Source organism: Hetaerina americana, unplaced genomic scaffold (assembly GCF_022747635.1).
Source record: "Hetaerina americana unplaced genomic scaffold, ioHetAmer1.1.p SCAF_29, whole genome shotgun sequence".
Classification (NCBI taxonomy): Eukaryota; Metazoa; Arthropoda; class Insecta; order Odonata; family Calopterygidae; genus Hetaerina; species Hetaerina americana.
The window spans coordinates 4,178,612-4,199,849 of NW_027286863.1; the positions used below are offsets into that span (position 1 = coordinate 4,178,612).

Here is a 21,238-nt window from a genome sequence, read left to right on the forward strand (position 1 = left end):
CCCAAGACATTGTGGTTAATGATTTGGGTTTCCGTCGTGTAGCAGCAAAGTTGGTTCCAAAAGACCTCAATTTCATGCAAAAAAGAGACCGTGTTGACGTCGCAAAAGACATGATTTGCGAGGCTGAATCCGATCCCACATTCATCAAAAGGATCATTACTGGAGACGAGACGTGGGTTTATGAGTACGACACGCAATCCAGACATCAGGCAAGTGAATGGCGTTCACCAAATGAGCCGAGACCAAAAAAACCACGTCGTTTTCAGTCAAAAAAGAAGGCAATGCTGACGGTTTTCATGGATTACAACGGTGTAGTGCATCATGAATTTTTGCCAGAAGGCCAGACAGTAAACAAAGAGTATTATTTGGGCGTTATGAGACGTTTGCGTGAAGCAATTCGCCGAAAGAGACCAGAAATGTGGGCAGAAAACTCGTGGATTTTGCACCATGATAACGCACCGTCGCACAGTGCTATCATTATTCGTAATTTTTTGACGAAAAATGCAACAAATACCATCCAACAGCCACCGAATTCACCTCATTTGGCTCCCTGTGACTTCTTTCTGTTCAATCGAGTTAAAAAACCATTACGGGGAACGCGTTTTAGCAGCCGAGAGGAAGTAATGGAAAAATCGCAGGAAGCACTGATGGACATACCGAAAACCGACCGTAACTTTTGCAAATGTCAAGTTATGGCACTAAGATTTAAAGGGAATATCAACAACAGATGTACCAATTTAACAAAAAAAACAGAACTCAAATCGGAACGATGGGAGCGCCACACGGTGGTTATTCCGGGAACTTTTTGATCAAGTATACCTGTGGCATGCTTCTCTGTGGCAATGGCCACGCATCAGAAAAGAGCAGATTTAATTCATCGTACATGCGGGGACGAAGATGATGTCTTCAATTCGTATAACTTACGAAGTGGTTCTAGTTGTAGAAGAGAAGGCGAGGATTTAGGCGGAATGAAAATTACTTAGGAAAAGAAGAGCGGATAACCTTATGGGACACGCCTTGGCATTATGATGAAGATTGGAGGCAAAGTGAACAGGTCAAACTACAGAGTAAGACATTGGATGGGATACTGGGAACGAATGATGTCAGACGTAAATGAAAAGAAATAAAGACATGAGAATTGACAAGAAAGGGAATTGAGTGTAGAGCTGCGTCAAAACCAATCTTAGGATCGAACCTACCCAGAAACTGAAAATTTGCCTTTCTCACCTAGTTCTGCAAATTCATAAATATTGATGTTTCCGAGTATGCTTACATGAACGAGTACCCAGACGTGTGGGAGGCAAATGGCCGTTAAATGCCAGCTGGCACTAGAGGTGGAACAAACCATTGGAGAATGCCTGTTTGTGATATTGGTGGTCGCAACCGGCTGTTTAGGTGATCTTACGAATTAGATTTACATTTCCCAGGGAACTCGATCAAAATAAATCCATAACACAACAGAACTACTTTCACCCCCGATGATTCGAGATTTAAAATAATCTGGTGGGCTGATCATGAGTTACTTTTCAAGCCAGACGGGTCCGGATATTTAAAGCAGTCATCATTATATCGTCCCTCAATAAAGCCGACCCAAAATGGCATGGACCATCGCTGTGCCGAAAGGTATCCTCAAGTGCTTGACCAAAAATATACGGGGTTCCCGTTCAATCCATCGGAAAAACATGGATGTCAGTATTGCCTCCATTCCTTAAGTTGACCGGGAAATATAGATCGCAAGGCAACTATGTGTAAGCCCTTTGCGAAATTCGGAAACTTTCGTTTAATGAGAGAGTAAATCCACGGGAAACGAAAGCTTATGAATTGCAGCGATGTTTACTCATCATTTAGGTAATAACTCCAGTCTTTGAGCGCCCTCAAAAAGCCAGAATGCCAATTACCACAAAAACATTTCGCTAACTCTCGTGGCAAACACATTTGATGACGCACTTGAGTCCGGGAAAAGGACTTCAAAGCAAATAGACAGAGAGATTATGAGAGGAAAACTGTGAAGGCCAGCCGGGTTGATACAACGTAGTCCCCGTGGAGAATATTCAGCATCACTCGGACGTCCACGTAACCAAAATCCAGTGAACGCCCTGAATCGATCCGACGTGGTGTGAATGGTGCCTCTCTTTGCCCGGGCGGCGATTTTGTATTCGCCACACCCATGCGCTAATCATTGCCTTATTGCATATCTAATTAGCGCATATGGAAAAGATAAATAAAGTTTTCTTTGTACATCAGTGCAATGACAGACAGTCTATGTCATCATGGAAGGCATCTGATCAGACGCTTTCCTTCGGGGACAACCTTGGTCGGGAGAATTGCTGTCGCCACTGGCTGGGTCTTCCAGAAGAACAGAGAAAGGAAGTTTCTCAATGCGGGAACATCAGTGTAAACAATAAATGAGGTCACTGAAAATATGTCAAATTTCTATTATTTAGTTTTCCGTTCCCAGCTTCGATTTTTGTGACGATAATGGCTAATTATAATTGAAATCATTCGTAAAAACAATATAGAAAACAATTTCCTAAAGGAACTAACCACCCACAGTAATCATCCCATCAAGTTTGGTTCGAGGGTTAGGAATGCAGCCAACCTAAGACTAAGCCCTGGAGTGTGTTCGAAATCCACGCATTATTGCCTGGGGAACATCTGGCACCCGAAAAATCGCACGATTTGGTTGAAGCTAAGGTGGTGGAATCATCCATGACTGCCGGCTATGTAGCCAAACGCAATACCACTAGGCTATCGTAACTCCAAATATGTCTAGAGCTTACACATTTTCCGGGAAAGAGTCGAGAAATAATTGAATGCTCTCACGAAAAACTTTAAAGTCGAGGTAACGGATGAATATGTTTAGTTTTTTTTTAATTTCCTGACCTTAATTTTATTTTCCAGTTCTCACAATATAAGAGCGGGTTGGTTTCGTAGTATTTAATCTATGTATGCATGAAATTTACAATATTTGTCCTTCGTCTATTTTGTTTTTTGCCAAGATATTGTCATTCCCTTTGATGAACATTTTGTAATTGAATTTTATCCCGAGCATTTCCATTCAAAATGTTAATAAATATATTTTTCCTAGCTCCGATTAATTCTTTCTATATTCTATGGGTTCAGCGAGAAAGATTGGCGTCAGCAAGTTGATTCGGATCCGAGGTTACACTGTAAGGATCCAAATCAGGGAAATAAAGAATGCAAGACGGAAATTCACGGTGCCGATAGCAAGAAGAGACGACACTGAAGTTTGTTGAGTAAATTAGCGCTTAACCCCCTGATGCCGTTCGCAACAAAAGTATGATTAACCAAATTGTCCTTCCAAAGGACAAACATTTGACAATATATAGATAGAGCAAAAAATCGCGGGAAAATTGATTTGATTTTGGAAGTAAACTTTCAACTCCATGAAATGTTCTTAAAGTTTTCACCTTGGAATATCACTACTATCTAATTTGAAGGACGTTCAAAAAATGATGGAATGTATTTTCTCAATGGGTTCAAGGTATTCTAACGTGACTTCATCAGGGGAGGTATTAATTTAATGGATTACCATACTCGATTTACCATAATGATGAATTTAAGTTAGATTCTAACGCAGTGTTAAACGAATGATTTGCTATAGCAATTAACGAAAAATCCTTGTCGGAAACTAAGTGTATGATTTTCTTTGCATGGACTCAGTTGGGCTATGAGCTTGCCTTCTAACCTGAAGGTCTCGGGTGCAAATTCCGCCTCAGGAACGGGAAACCTGGCAATAACCCACGTAAAGTCTTATCGGGAATGCCTCTTTGCCTAGCGCAATTCTTCTCCTTTCGTCCCTACTACTTTGACCGTGTTGGTCCAAAACACTGCCGAGATACGTGAATTGTTCCACCTGCTCTAGTTTTTGCCCTCCTATTTTAATGTTTAGCTTAGCCTTTTTCTTTCTAGAAAATCGCATAACCTTTGTTTTATTAACATTGATTCTCATCCCATACCTGTCGCACTGAATTTCCAATTCACTAAGCAATGCTTGCAGCCCCTTGGCTGACTGACAAACTAAAGCTTGGTCATCAGCAAACCTAACTGATTTTACGAATTCCCCGCCCACTTTCATTCCTACCTCCAGTTCTTCCCATGCCTCTTTAATCATTTCCTCTGCATACAGGTTGAACAGCAACGGTGATAATGGGCAACCCTGCCTTACACCTCTTTCTAACATTGCCCAACTGGTCTCCCCGTTTCCCACTCGCGAAGCATTTTAAAAGTCCCGCGGCAATGTTATCCACCCCCACGGCCTTATTTAGCTTCATCTCCCTTAATGCCCTTCCTATCTCATTGTCTAGTATTCCTGGACCTAAGCTATCTTCCTCTACGTCATGTTCCTTTTCTATGTCTAACTTTGTTGGTCAAAGCTCTTTACTATACAGTTCTTCTATATATTCCTTCCATCTCTCTTAAATCTTTCCTGCGTCAACTATTATCTTACCCGCCTTATCTCTAACTGCTATCGTTGATCTCCCTTTCTTACTTCCCGATAAAGATTTAACTTTGCTGACCAGCGCACCGATTTCACCCTTCCTCTGCAGACTTTCCATATCCTCGCACTGCGTCTTCCACCATGCTTCTTTTGCTTTATTTGTGGCCCGCCTCAATTTATTGTTCAATTCTTTGTACTTCATTTTGCCTAATTCTGTATTTACATTCTTCCATTTTCGCCACTTAACCATATTTGTAATCATCTCAACCGCGATCCATGGTTTCGTAGTCCTTTTAGCGTTAACGGTTACAATAGTGTCTTTTGCGGCTTTAGACAACCCTTTCTTGATACCCATTTTTCTTCGATTGTACTTAGCTCTTTACCATCCTCCACGATTTCCTCTACCGTCTGTTTGTATTCCTTCCTTTTCAAACCATTTAATGCTTCTAAATTCCATTTTCTAACTCGCCGCCCATGCCTTATCTTTTTGAAACGGACGCTACATTTCATAACAACTAAATTGTGGTCAGAGTCCGCATCCGCTCCCGGGAAGCTGTGCGAATTTATCACACTGTTCCTAAACCTGTGTCTAACCAGAATATCATCTAGCTGATACCTTTCTGAGTCACCTGGCATTTTCCATGTATACCTGCGTTTTTTGTGGTGTCTAAACCAAGTGTTGGTGATGAGTAGCCCCTGTCTCCTGCAGAACTCAACTGCTTTCTCCCCGCGGTCATTCCTCGTGCCTAAACCGTAGTCCCCGACCTCGTCACCATCTCTTCCTTCGCCTACCGTCGCATTCCAATCCCCCATCACTATCAAATGTTTCCCTGCAGGAACACACGCGATTATGTCCTCTAACTAATCGTATATCCTATCGACCTCTTCTTCCTTATGGTTGCTCGGTGGCATGTATACCTGAATAATGACCAAGTTCGTTGGTTTCTGCTTTTATCTCTACTAGTAGTATTCTATCCGTTACCTGCTCTATGTTGACTACGCTTCTTCCTACCTCTTCATTTAATACAATGGCAACCCCTCGTTGGCTCTCGTCCCCGCCGCTGTATATTATTCTATACTGATCACTCCAGTAATCCCCGCTATCCCTCCATCTCACCTCGCATAGACCTAAAATATCTATATTTCCCCTTTCCATCTCTCGCTTAACATTCTCCAATTTCTCTGTCCTTATCATTGTCCTAACATTCCACGTTCCTATTTTAACTAATTTGGTCTTCTTCTCCTGCGTCGTCTGTCCTGCTGCTGCTGGTTTTCCCTTGGAAGGGTTTCGTAGGATGACGACCGCGGAAACCTTGCCTCCCACGCTGCCGGGCACGACACCCAGCCGATTGGGCCGAGCCCCGTAGTTGCCAGGACTCAAAATCTCTGTTTTGTCCATGATTTAAGTCTTGGGAATGATAATTGAGGTGGTTTCCCGTTGCCTTCCTCAGTAGTGTTTTAACGTGACACCATCACTTACTGGCCGCCCCACTGGGGTCAGACGCCATTGTAGCCGCCTCACTGAGGAACAGACGCTGCGTGGACTACCTTCCGTCTGGCTCATAACCTTCGACCTATCTGGCATGGGTGACCCTACCAGGAGCAGTTATTATTGCTCCCGCCAGCACAGCTCTAGGGGTCATCGGAACGCACAAGCCCTTCCGCCACGTCAAGGTTGTAGCCCGGAGATGGGTTGCATACTATTTATTTATGTATATATATACATAATTGAGGTGGTATATATATACACATATATATATGTATATATGTATATATATATATATATATATATATATATATATATATATATATATATATATATAAACCATAAACACAGTAATCAACCCTAAGGTCGGTTTGGTAGGTGATGGCAAAGTTTACCCAGTACTAAGCCCGACGGCGTTTGAAATTCACACATCAGGGTAGGGGGGCCTGTTCCTTTCCCTGTGCCGTTTATGGTTTCCTAGGAAGACCTGGTACCCGAAATATCACATAGCTTGGGTGGAGCTGCAGGTGCCCAGAGCGCCTTGCCCGGGAATCGAAACCGGGTCCCTCCGGTCAGTAGTCCAACCCTTTCCCCCTGGATATATATATATATATATATATATATATATATATATATATATATATATACATATATATATATATACATATATGTGTGTGTGTATATATATGTATATATTTATATATATATGCATATATTTTTTTATGCATACATATAAAAATATATATTTATATTATACCACGCGCTTCTATTGTTCAATGACCGGTAAAGATGATACTTCCTTCAGGCTTTATACTTGCCCGTTCCTATTGTCAATAAACATTTCGCGACATAATAAATTTGGTGATTCCATCTCATTTGACTCTGAGATCTCAGCCACTCGGATATCTGTCTGCCCTTATCACATGCTTTGTTTAAAACGGTCTACATCGTTTTTGCTCAACATCTTCTGCAATAATCCTTCCCAAACAATAGGTAGGTATATTTCTTAAGCAAATTTACCTGATTTTTCTTCAGAAGAGATATTTAAATGAAGACTCCTCAGAATATTTTTCTAAGGAAAAAAATATAGGACAAGTGATCGAATTCAATAAACCGGAGACAATTTGAACTAGAGCATAGCGTGGTGTGAAACTCGGCCAGGCAAGCAAATTTGTGGCCTTCGTTGAAGGCACTTCTTGACCGCAATATTGAATTCCGACACATATGTGGATGTGATGGTATAATTGTAAATGAGAATAAGTGGCCACAGATTTGGTCAAATGGAAAACTCATTCATAAGTATACCCAATAAAATAAAAATGAATCAATTATTACGAGAATCAGTGTTGTTGCTAAGAATCAACTTAGCCTCCTTGGGCAATCACAGTGCAGTACGAATTTCCTTCCGCTTTCTACAGCTCAGCGTATCCCTTATATTAAACTGCCAACTGCTGATTTGCAGCCATATACTACGCAGTAAATTTAAAATTAAACGAAAATGTTTCAAATAGCTAAATTAAAATAATCGTCTAAATTGCCGATGGCCCGATCACACATGAACCAAAGTCTTTATTTAAAAGTACTTCGTTTTTAAAAAAATTTATCTTATTAGCTTTTAATCCTTAAAAATCCATGGAATAACATGAATAATATGAAGTTTCTATCTTCAAAATGAGCAATATTGCTACCCATGTTTTGAATACAAGCATACAAATATCACCAAAATTTTATGGATAAGTTTCAGTTCGTTCTGTTGGTACTTCTTGTTTGCGAATATTTCTTTAGAGAGCTTTCTTCCATGTGAAAATGGCATTTTCAGCTCCTCCTGTACGCAAGTGACTTGCGACACTTAATGTTCGGCTGCGGTTTCAATATCCAAACTCCTGCGCCTTTATCTCTTCATTATACAGTTCCTCCTCTCCGGCCATTTTTTGTATCATAAAGGATAACGCTCGTTTCTTACAAGTTCTAACCCCTTATATCTAGTTTTAACCTAGGCAAGCTCCATTTCCTCTTGAATCGGTAGGAGAAAGATAACTTTAATCTATTTGATGTTTTCAGGCTTAACTTTGTGTAAATCCAATATCACTAAAGTAAAAATATTAATGCATCTTCCCACTCAATTTTATTCGGTACAACAAATCGGTATTTTTACTTCAGAGATAACCTGAAAGTTCAGTTGCGTTCAACACATCATCTGTTTTTGAATACACTTTTTTCTGGAGCGCTTGATTTTATTCTTATTCGACCGAAAGGCTTTTTTACCTAGATTTGAAATGTATTCTTCCCTAATGCAAGCGAAGTTTATATTTTGCGAACAATTGCCATTGCACGCAATTATAATTTGAAAGCTGATTGCATGTGCAATATATTAGCAAAAACAGTTATTTTTCGAAAAAAATTCAGAATTTAACAATTAATTTCCAATAATGGAGGATCTGTCTGCGATTGTCGGTTTAGGTTAACGGCAGCCCCAATCTTTGGATACAAAAAGTTTATCCAATTTTATACCACAGTAAGGAAGATGATGTTTGATCTGTTTGGTGAATTTTAAGTAATGAAGCACTAATTCCTAAGTAATTGAATCATCACCCGTCTGAAATTCTATCTCGTTCATGGTCTGGTTAGTAGTCGAGCCTTTGTACGAGTCTTGAGCTGGTTTTTACCCTGTTCGGGGTCATTCCGCGCCATGCCCATCCGTACCGCTAGATATACACGGGCATGCCGCATTGAACAGCCAATCACCTGAGCCGAAGGGGGAAAAGGGCCCGAAAGGTTTTCAAGCATAAAAAACGGCCGAAAGACGTCACCTCTTAGCTGGAGATTTGAATAGGTGTAAATGCGCAACTTTTCCCTGTTGGGAATTACCATAACCTTGAGAGCATATTAAAAATCTTTTCTTTTCCTTTTGTAATGCTGAAATATTTGTCCTTTTCTTTTAGAGGAAGGTTTACAAAAGTGGAATACATTCTATCTCTCTCTCTCTCTCGCCTGTAACGTCTCTATCGCAATGATTACGTCGCTTACTATGTCCCATGGGAATTCATGACTCCCCGAGCAATGAATATTCTAAATCTATTCTCTCTCTTTTCAAAGTTAATTGTGCTGAGATTCGAATTGTGTTATTTCTAGCGCGATTAAAACCCTCGAAGCACAGCGATCAGGAATAAATGAATAACACTACAAGTGAAATTGCTTGATTTAAAAAACTTTTCCTTCCTAGGTAACCTAAACAAGATATGGTTTTGAAGTGAGCGGTAGAAAAAAATGAAGCAATGAGGTCAATGTACAAAGTGGAGACAGCATGGAATGGTCGGTCTTCACGGACCACGGCACTGTGGCGTGGAATGCGTGGTCAGGAGACATCTCCCTCTAGGGTACCCGTCAAAACAATGACGTCCGGTGTGTGAGCCATTTGATTTCTCACGTCAAACCGCCCACATCACGGGGAACCTCTCTCTTCGGCGGGGGTGAGCATCGCCGGGATGGGAGGGCATGGAAATGGAGTGAAAATGCACCTCGATTATGCAAATTCCGTCTTGCACGGCCTTGATATCTGTGTTCAAAAGCCAACCAGTCCGCAGTAGTGGTTTTTAGGGGAGGCGACCGACAGGTGAGGTCATTTGCGCCATTGGGGATGTATGGGGAGGGAGGAAGGGTGGAGAGAAACCCGGCGTCGGCATTAGCCTACTCTAATAACGAAAGGCGCCGAGGGGTCCGCAGTTTAACCGAACGTCCCATCCGACGGATGTCGTACAAAGCACCTCAAGTAAGGATCAGGATACCGCTGAAAAATATTTGTTGCCTCAAGGATTGGAACACGGGCCCTCTCGGTGGAAAGCCTGTACGTTAGCCACCGCACCATCCCGATCCCCCCAATTCGCGCAGACTCACCCACGTCAGGTGGACGGGGTTTGGGGCGGAAACATTTAGCGTGGATCAGGGGTGAAGGGAGGAAAATTCACACTGCGAGGGACATCAAGGGGTCGCCGCGCCCGAGCGATGCCTCTTTAAATCTCCGAATCCGTTTTCGACCTCCGTCACATTCGTCGCCGAAGACGTCACACCGAGGAAACTAGGTGCGTTCGAGGAAAGGTGCGAAATGTCCAATGGTGTTGATTTGACGTCATATTCGACGCGACCACATCACATTGAGAAAAAAAGGCCGATTCATATTGAACGCAAGAACTCTCGCATCATTCGCAATGATTCTTTTCTACCAAGTTCTGCCAATCCCTTAGCTCTCCTCTTCTCTTACGTTGACCAATGGGATTATTCCGTCTAACGCTTGATTTTTTTGTTTTCAATCCGCGGAGGAAAGGTGAAATAATAATAATAATGGCTCTTGACGCACGAAATGAACTTTGAACATTTAGTGAATGTTTCTCTCGTTTAATGCTTTTTCTTGAGACTTGTGACATTCTCTACGAGGAGGGTATTTGGGCGCCGTAATACGAGCGGCGATCACGTGTGATTGGAGAATATAAGAAAGCGTTTCAAGGACATCATCTGTGGCATCTAGGGTGACGTAAGAACTTCGAATTTAAAGAAAGAGAGGGCCTGCGTTTTGTGCTGCATAGTTGTGGAAGCAGAGCGTGGATGCATCCGTACAAGTGCACGCGCACGTCAACAAATTCAGCCGCGTGTCTTTAGTTCTTGCATCCAATGCGAACCGACCCAAAGAGATGGGATATGGCGAACGAACGGTTTCATAATGGTTGCTGTCAATTCATTGATTTACGAGTATTGTCCGTTTATCGCATACAGTGCTCATCATTTCTGAACGAAACCCACAAACATTGGAATAAAGTGCACTTGTAAATTGGAATAAAGTGCATGAATAACTGATCGAAGCACTTTACCACTTGATAAAGTTTTTATTTTACGACCGGGTTTCGATGTATTACATCATCTTCAGGTAACAGACTGGAGTTGTGCGCAGACATCCCGGAAGGAGGGGAGAGGACGTGGTAGGAACCGAGGGGAGGGGAGAGGGGGGAAGGAGAAGGGGATGGGAAGACAAGGGAGACTTTTACAAGAAATAGCGATAACAGCGTTTTCGCAGTCTCCAATAAACCATCTGTAGGCGGGCCGGGGTATGGAGGCCAAGGAGTAGGCCCTTCTGGAAGGGTGGTGGTGGAATCCCCCCACTTATCTCACACACTGGGAGGGGGGGAGGAGAAAGCACTCAAGGTAGGGGGCGGTTGTGTGTCACGCGTGGACAAAGTTTACCAGCGAAAGTTGATGAAAAGGAGGGGGGAGGAGGAGGAAGTGAACTCCGTGTCATTGAGGAGGGGGGGTTTCTTCTTTACTCGTTGGACCATTTACAATTGTTCCAACGCGTCTAATTTTCTGCATTTATTCGACACATGCAGCAGCACTTGTAATTGAAAATCACAGGTGTGGTCAGTCTCGAGCAAGTGTTTGGCGATCATTAAAGTAGTGTTGCCTAAGATCGTGCGCTTCTCGTGTTATTTGATTCGGCTGGAGAAATTCCTACCCGTTTGGCCCACGTATATGGTGGCATTACACTGTATCGCATACACACCACTCTTCCTTGTATTGTCGATGGTATCCTTGTATTTGCAGAGGAGTTTCGTATGTTGAAGGGGGTGAAAAAAGAGGCCCTATATTTGTCTTCGGGAGTGCGTTGGCTAACTGGTACGATTTGTTGTTGATAAAGGGGATTTTGCACCATTTTCGGGTTTCCATGGTCCGTTCCGTTTGTAGGGAGGTTGTTATGCTAGTGGCAAGCTAAATCCCTTTCTCCCGGAGTAAGGAGTTGATCAAATCCTCCTTGTAACCATTGTTGACGGCGATGCGTTTAATTGTATTTAGTTCGCGGTCAAAATGTACTTTAGGCATGGGGATTTTGATCAACCTTTTTATCATTGAGTGGAAGCTGGTACTCTTATCACGCCTTTTCCTCTCATCTTCCAGAGGATCGTCTCATCCTCGCCTTCGTCCGGGGCTGCAAGCACGACCGGGAGAGAGTGAAGTCGAAGATGGACATGTACTTCACGGTGAGGGAGGTCATGCCGGAACTATTCTCTCAGCGGGATCCGCTCAGCCCGGAGATACAGGACGCCTGCGCCTTCATGTAAGTAACCAGCAAGTTTGGAATCGTGCCAGAGACGTCGGCGGCAAGCATTCACATTCTTTGTGGTTTCGCTGCCCTACGGTGGATGCTGCACATTTTTGCCGGGGGTGTCACTAATTACAAAACATTTTTTCTAATATGCTACAAAAAGGGTAAGATGGAATTGATACATTTAATAAAAAAAGCTTTGGGACATTGACATTGCTAGGAAAAGGTTGGTTAGTAATCAAAAATGGCATGCATCGAATTTCTCATAAAATTATAGGAAACTTTCTTTTGTTAATCTTCAGATAGGATTTTGCATCTTCTCTATTTCATATTAACATATATTGTGTTTATATCTTATGTACTTAAAAAATAAGAAGCTTGAATCTCCTCTTACTGATTGAAAATGAACTTGTTTTACATTTTGATTTTCAATATGTCATTTCAAATATTTTTCGATGCTACAGAGAGGTTTTAGATATATCAACGGATAGATCTATCAACGCCGAAGATAATTTTAGGTTTACTGAAGAAGTTTTTTTAATAATTAATTTTTCAAGTGTTCAAGACATCCCCATGCTGTGACATATTACAATAATTTGTGGTTAAAAATTCATTCGCATGAAAAAACATTTATGAGAGGTATTTTATCCCACTCTTTAAAAACAAAGCTTGAAAGTATCTGTACTGGGATTGATTTTTTGTGTGTTGAATACAGTAAATTACGTCTCTGCCTCTTCCAGTATCCCTCGAGATTCTCGACGAATGAAAATTCTCAAAATCTTTATTATCTAATTTCTTGAGAAACGAAAATCTGAAACAATTACGCCTTGAACATAATACGTACGTGAGAGCCTTGAATTTCAAGATTCGTTTTCTGCGTCCATTGCTGTTCACAGCAGTCATCGACGATGTGATCAATATGACGGCTGTCTCTCTCCACTCGTGTCCTTAATCAGCTAACATCTTCATGCATTCACATCCGCTCGCGTCGACCTTTGGTCCTTCTCATTTAGTATCTCGCCTGGGACCTTCCTCTGGAGTCCCTTTCCATTCCGTTTGCCCGTCAACCACTACATTGAGGTAATCTATCGTGTCTCAAAAGTTTGTCACGTGAGTTCATTTTTTTTCTTGTGATTTTTCTTAGAGCTCTTTCTTCGCCTTGAAATCATCTTTTTAATTGAATGTGCCTAGTAGGAGCTCAATCATTCCATTCCCTTAAAAAGAAGGGAAATACTTTCGAAACGAAATAAAACTTGACGCAATTAAGAAACATGATCTTTATTTCCCAGGACAAGGTTCTGATTATCTCTTTCATCCCCGTACTTTGGAGGGGCGAGCCTCGCTTAGTGGTCGTAATAGTGATAAATGCGTGCCATTGGAGTAAGAACTGATTATTCACAATTAGTATTATTTCTTCAATTATTAGCTCGCTGATTGAAGGTACATAAAAACGCCCTCAAAATACAGGATTGAGGAACATTCTTCCTACGAAGACAGAGATTGTTTCCCTAAAATCCTTCCCTTGGACGATTGCAAATGCTACCTATAAAAGGAGCTGAGTCTTAAAGGTTGTCCGGAACATTAGATTTTTATTGAACTCGTATCCCATACGCACAAATTCCCCATGGACTATTAAATATGTATCTAGGTCAATAATACTTTATGTGATAGCTATAAGAAAGCTCACACAAGTTCTCGAAGATTAGTTGTTCAAATCATATTTCTGCTCTAACTCCGATAAAGGCCATTATAACCAGCAGCCAAGAATTTTGGGATAGAGAGAATAGAACTGTAAAATATTTCCATTGGCCAAGATTATCCCATTCAATAATTTAAAGAAATATGAGCAAAGTGGAGTATTTTGACTGGAGAGAGAGATTGATCTTCTTCAAAATCATCATTTCTGCGTAATGTGACTCAACAGAAAAATTATTCACCTGTGCGGTTAAAATAATAATATTGGGCCTTAAAATTGTGGTCTTTTCTATGTTCTTCCCTCGTCCTTCTACGTGCATTCGTGTTTTTCATTTGCGAAAGTGAATCTTTCTCAGGCATCAACCGTTTCATCTGATTTCTCTATATATTTCTGACCCCTTTCTTTTTTACCTCTGCGTTTTTGCGGCCAAAAGCCCAAAGTCATGCTAGAACCAGTTCCTTTTGGCTTCACAGTAATAAATCATTTGAATTACATTTTCCTTGAAACACAGCAACAACAATCATCAACCAAAATGGTTGGTTGGTCTCCCCGCGGACCAAAGGCAATCCTAAGGTAAGTGAAACCGCATTCAAGTTCTCGAGGTTCTTTCCTGCCAAATGCAATTTCTCCGAGAATTCAGATGTCCATAAATCAAATGGCCCGATACTTAATGGCCCCATCTGTATTTCACGGGTCCAGGGCTCTCCGCCCGAGTGTCCCGCCCAATAGAAGGGGTGCTCCGGGCTCAGGGGGGGTCCTCGGAAGGGGAGGAGGAATCATTGATTCTACGATGCCATTCAATTTTTCGAAGAGTTGGTCGAAAAAAATAAACATACCCAAACTTTTTAAGTCAAAGGAAAAGTCTATAAAAAAACTACGGTATGTGTTGTAATGAGTTGGTTGAAGGGGAGTATTCACGTATGTATCCTCGGCGCCATTTGATATCAGTACAATGAAGTACTTAACAGTCTCTATTGCCTTCATTGTGCAGCTTAAAATGCGATAAGATTTTTTTCGCAATATTTCCAAATACGCTTTATATTCGTTTTAAAATATAATCCATGAAGCATTCGAAATAATACCTTTAACAGTAAAAGCATTCAAGTATAAATAGAGTGGGTCCCGGATTTCTGTGAGTTTTCATCAAACGGGGGAGGAGATGAGTGAGAAACTTGGCGGAGGGGTGGGGGCACCGCTGCATTGAGCCGCGGCAAACATGATTGATTTCACCCAGGAAAAGAAAACATGTCAGAGGCATAAACAAATTCTAATTCGATGCGTAGTTTTCTGAACATCCCTAATCACTTCGGTCGATAAAAAATCAGTTTTATGAAGCGTCCTCCATGAGTGACGTCTCGTCCTGTTGTCCGTCTTCAACCCCCACCTCCCCTTCCCCACCACTCTCACGAGAAGTCACGCTGGAGCGCAATACCCCCAAAAAGATGCTCCCTACCTCAGCGCGGTTTTCACTCGTTTGGTTGTTTTGGCATAAACAATGTCGTTTTCGGAGCATTGCCGCATCATCTCCACACTTAAGGAAAATGAAGAAAGCACATTAAAATTCTAAAAGAGCAAAAATTGCAAGATAAGACGTGGAATACAACGCTGTTACTTCTTGCCACGATACCGCGCTGATCAATGTGTCTTGTCAAAAGCGAGAAGTTCCAACTCTAAAGGGCTATTTAACTGAACGCATTGGTCTATGTATTTGATCTCGTCGTAACTCAGGCGAAGCCACGGATAGCCAAGCTCCTCCCACTCCTCGGAGCGTCAAGACCCAGGATCCCCCACTCCCTAGTACGTACGTCACTCGTGGACGGCGTGAATATTTCATTCCTCTTTGCCCAATTCCAATGAGGAAACGGTAAAAGGGATGAGAGAGCAAGAGGGAGAAATATATATATATATATATATACATATACGTATATAGGGTTGGGTATGGTTAGGATTGGGAGCAAATTTGAAGAAGTCTAGGGAATGAATGGCTCATGACAGAGGAAGACATCATGAGGTCAATCATGTGAAGACCTGCCACGCGGCAGAGCAACCCAAGAAGATGGCGATTCGTACCATTGCTCTTGCATTCCAATATGTTGAGTTTACGCGATACAAATCTTGATTCCTGGAGTATTGATGATTTATCCACGGGTGTCCGGTGAAACGCGTCATTCCAGCTAACTTTCTGTAGAATACTACGATTGCTTTATTTTCAAAATGAGTTTCTCAAAATGTTTATGAGGAAGTGAGAATAATATGGGTCATTCTCGAGACATGGCCCAGAACTAGTTTCACTGGCGAAGTGACGGCACTTTATGAGTAACCAATAATCGTGATGACGATGTCCCTAAGTAATTATGTAATAAAAAGGCTATAGAACTTTAATGTGGAGCGTAGTTTTACGGCACCGAAACTTGATCGTTGAGGCAAGAGGATAAGCAAAGATTGGAGGCTTTTGAGACGTGAGTTTGGAGAAAAATCGAAAAAAAACAAATTCTAATAAATAGAGAGAAACAAACGAAGAACTTCTAGGTCTGGTAAGGAATGATAATAAAAGGGCATTTCTGGAGAAAATTCGGAAAAGGCGAGAAAAGTGGACGCAGGAGATAATGAAAAGTAATGGGATTTTGAAGAGTGATTGAGGAGAAAACGCTATGCAAGCGTACGAAAAGATTAGGCTTATTTCGCAGGAATGAAGGGAGCAAGAAAATATATGGAGTTGCAAAATTAAAATCGTAATTAAAAGTCTGCTTAGCCTTTGAAAGGCAATGTCGAAAGTGTTGCGATTGGAGCTTGTTTTTCTTTGGAGCGGAAACATGTAAAATGGACATGCACCAGAATGGAAGGAATAAGATGGGCAGATAAAATGAAGGCTCTGAAAGGAGAGGAAGTAAGGCAAATATAGATACAAAGACGGGAAGAGGACTGGGTTAGCCACTTACTAAGACATGAAAAACTACAACTATCAATCTGGCGGTCATTTTGTTGGATGGGGTAGGGCTCACCCCCTACTAACCCCAACTGCATGTGAAATGTATACATTAGGACAGTGGGACTTTCCCTGTGCATCCTATGGTTTCTCAGGAAGATCTGGTAGCCGAAAAATCACGCAGCTTGGAGAGAGGGTACCCAAAGGCATGGAAGGGTGGATTAAGAGAGAAAGTATAAAGGCAATGGTATGGGACGAGATGAAATGACAGTAGGGGTACGGAAGAGAGCTCTGTGAAGGATACCAGGGGCCCACCACAAGGCTGAGGGATCAATGAATTTCGGGTGATAATGATAAGGTTGAATACTGTATCATGGGTTTGGGTCCATCAAAGTCCCACCTTCTCTCTTTTCGCTTCTTCTTCACTCATCGCTAGTAAAAAATCGCCAAGTGTTAAACCAGGATCGATTCGGAAATTCAGTGACCAAGAGGGTCACGTGGGTGCATTTGGTTCACACCGAGGCAGTAGCCCCGAGGCGTCAATTCGGGTGAAAGTGACCCACTCCCCGCAGACTTGATGACATAACGGGACCGCCCACCGGAATTAGTCGGAGGACGGGCGAGGAGAAGGTTGGTGGAATGGGAGGGGAGACCGGAAAAAGGAGAAAGCACGACACCACGTGAGAAACCACCTTTTTCTTTGGGAGCCGAGAGGAAAAAGGAAAGTATTATGTGGCGTTACGTTTCCAGATAACCATTTAACACTCAATTTTCCACGTTCGTCCCATTCACGGCGGATACTCTACCCCCGTGTTCACAATTCACCCCATGTAATTCCCGTGACCACCCGATTGGGGTGTCCAATCATGGCCGCGTCGCCTTTTTGCATCATAGAAAATACTTCCATGCGATCTTTTTTCGTCTTGAATCTGTTCTTCTTCCCACACGCCATCCCAGGATTATGCTCGTTTCAACTTCACGCTCTCATCCTTAACCTGCACGTCTCACTCCTCTCCAATGGTTTGTATTCCTTCGTTTTCACCAGAATCCTTTTTGAAGGCACTCGGATAACATTCTCCTTCCAATTTAATCTGTTTTGTGCTGATTCTTCTACCACTGGATTCACTCCTAACCTCTCCTCAAGGCTCATTTCATATTTTGTTCTCTGGTGGAGCCTTATACCGACATAAGGACTTTCATTTTCTTCCATTGGTGAATAGATAATGGTCCCGGTCTTTACTTTCGGTCCCACCATAATCTACGTCATGGAATTGTCACGTTCTTCCGCATCCCCCCGGCCCTGGTTGCTAAAGCCTTCCCAACCGCAGTCAATCACGCGAGGTTGGCCCTCGCCCAATTTCCTCGTCTTGAAAAAGAAAACTTAAATATAATAACTTGATGAATTTACTCTCACGCTTCGCTGGGCCCAACTCTTTTTCCCTTGCATGCGACGTTCACTGATTCCTTAACTAGGATAATAATTCGGTCATCAGCATATCATTATATTATTGGTTCACTAGCTTCACTTTATGAATCAACGGGTGCCCTGACACCCACACGCGGTGATGTTAGTGCGCTACGTACACTTGGCATTTCTCCCTCCCACCTTTCCTTTGATCCGCTTCCCTTCCGTTTTTCTATCATTGAGTGAGCTTGAAACATTGCAGGCAAGCTACATTTCGCGGCGGTCTTGACGGCCTCCCACGCTCACAAACTAAAAAGGGTCTTTGAGCCGCGTATCCAGGGTATCCACACCTATTTAATTGTGCGTCTTCCACAGGCAATAAATGAGAAACAACAATGCAGTCGGTTAGGATTTATCCGTAATATACTCGATTTTCGGAATGAAGAAACCGCGATGATGGTGTCCAAGTTATCAATGCTTTCGTCGATCAATTCAATCAAGCAACGTTAGTCCCCACATTCAGGAGCTCTTTGTAAGCTTGAAAATTCTCACAAGTTAAGATTCTTCCTTTCCAATCTATTTCAATGAATTAAGTAGCAAACAGTACTTCGACTCCGGTTGGCAGACTGCCTACTGGAATGAAGGAGGTGGCATTAATTCGCCACGTTACGGCAACGCTGTCAGTGACCCTTTTAAGTTTTCTGTTGGTTAGTAGATTTACCTCTTTACTGCGAAATTTTGAAACGAATCTAAATAATCCCCGTGAGTTATATATCGCAGTCCGCGGGACTGATGAACGCAAAAATGCCTACTTCGCCCCGTCCTCTTCAAATACATTTCAAGGTGATTGCTCGCAGACTTTCGCGTCGAAAGGCAGATAGATGTTTACGCGTGTTAAAAGTATATGCTGAACGGCTGTGACCTGAGACGACGATGGGCCGGAAGCGGCGCTGTTTACAGAGAAAGTGTTTTTCCTGATTAGCGGCTAAATTGGCTAGTTCTGTATTTGGACAAAGGAATATTAGCAAATTCGGGCTGCAGATAACGAGTGGTAATTTATTACAAGACAGGGACGAATAAAAAGTTGAACGTGGGATGAACTCGCCTGTGTTTTATTAGCAGCAACAATACATTAAATGGTGTATATAATTACAGGAATGTAAAGAACACAAGGGAAAGTCAAGGGAAGCACAAGTATTGCCAAAGAAAAAAATTTGAAGGATTAAGTTTCCAAATTTCAAAATTGAAATAATTTACAGCGGAATTACTTTAATTAGCGTCAAAAACCCTTTCGATTGTAAATACAATTATTTTCCAAAAAGTTTTCCTAGTTTTAAGACATATCGTAATATCTCAATTGCAGCAGACAGCTTAAAATTTTATTGGATACGTATTTCTTAAAATACTGAAGAGACAATAATTCTTAAAGTGTTAATTATTTTACTGACAAAGAAGGAGACTGTAATCTTGGCTTCATGCTGAACAACTCTCCCTCAATGAGTGGTGGCCAAAAGGAGTAGGATCCTGGCAGAAGCACAATGGACCATAGATTTTCTCAGTTTTCCATTTCATTTACATAATGGCTAGTTATCTTTCTGCAGACGTTTTAATCAACCAAGAATGTAATGTAATCATATCCCTAAAAAAGAGGTAGGAGGGGAAAATGGAGGAAAATGATTAGTTAGGAAGTTTCATTTGTCTTATACCGCCTCTAGACTTGCTTTACCTACCATTGCCCCCTCGAGAACTGCATATATTACTACAGCGGTGTAATAACTGTATATTTCTTTACTATATGATTTCACACATAAGCGCAAATTAGGTAAATAGAATCAAAATTATGAAGATGTGAGTCAACATAAAAATTAACATGGTAAAACGGTTCGAAAAATTGAAGCACAGGCATGTTTTATTTACAACTGCATGCACAAGAAAGGTATTAAAGAGCCTTTTATTTCACCATATTCTTTTATTTTTTTTAACTAGTATATAAATTTAAAGATTTTGATGCTCTAATTACATCAATAAATTTTGAGTAATATTTAATCATAATCAGCTTATATTTAAGTAATTTTAAATCAATTCAAACTGAGTGAAGAAGGTAGATTTCCAAATTTTCATTGTAGCAAATAAATACATACGGTAAAATAAAGAAACCCACATGAACTGTTATAAAGTTTATCTTTATTCTAATAAAAGCAATATCTAGCATTGATATGGTTGATAATTTCTTAAACGACATCAGTTTTAATCAATAGTTTTTCCCAAATTTAAATATGGCTGGCTCAGAGAATACTTCAGGAATTAATATTTTGGGAATATAAATTTGGAGACAAATTTCATTTCCAACCAGTATTTCAGAATAAAAAGGTAAATAAAATATAAATTTGAAATTATTTAATTAATGACCCACAGTAATATTTTGATAAGCTGGAAGTGTACAATATTTCATGTGCCTGACAAGAAAACTATTTTAATCTTTACAACAATTGCCCATTGTGGTACGTAATTGACCGCGTTCATCACCTTTTTGCAGGCAAGCGTTTCCTCTACCGAGACTCACTCCTGCAGGCTGCCGTATCACCCTCCACAGATTCATGGACCCTGATGGCACCAGGTTCAACACCCGCGATTGCTTCAAGTACTTGTTTATGACGGGGGACATACGGCTGATGGAAGAAGAGCCCATAATTGGAGACGTGTTCATCTTTGACATGAACAACATCACTCTCTCTTATGTCTCCAAACTTGCATTCCCAATGATAAAGAAAGTGCTCACCTGTGCACAAGTAAGAAACATTGATCTATAAATATGCATGTCAAGGTATTCTGAAAGGCACAGGACAAGAAATATTCTTTGATGAAACAGGGTTCCATCTTTTAGTCTCCTCAACCATCTTTCAATTAGTGAGACCCTTATTATGGAAGTCAGTGATAGGAACTGATTTTCAGATTTTCCTCAGAGAATCCTGAAAATATTACCTCCTTAAGAAAGAAGTCCAGGTCATTAACTAATTATGTAACCACTTTAGCATTTCTCTCTAACACAAAATGCAAATTCGTTTTATTTTTGGGTTAGTAATGCATCACAGATTGAGATGTATTTCCATGTGGCACGGAGTTATAAATGGCATCAGCATTGTCTAACAGAAAATAGTTGTAATGGGTTTAAACG

The 21,238-nt window shown here is 41.3% G+C and overlaps 1 protein-coding gene across 1 annotated transcript in view; it reads left to right on the forward strand.

Annotated features, from left to right (window-relative positions):
- LOC139689920 (clavesin-2-like) overlaps positions 1-21,238 on the forward strand; it is a 109,285-nt gene that overhangs the window by 80,093 nt on the left and 7,954 nt on the right. Inside the window, exons 3-4 of the mRNA XM_071587047.1 lie at positions 11,889-12,048; positions 20,600-20,852. Coding sequence (XP_071443148.1) covers positions 11,889-12,048; positions 20,600-20,852 — 413 coding nt within the window. The remainder of the gene's footprint in view (positions 1-11,888; positions 12,049-20,599; positions 20,853-21,238) is intronic.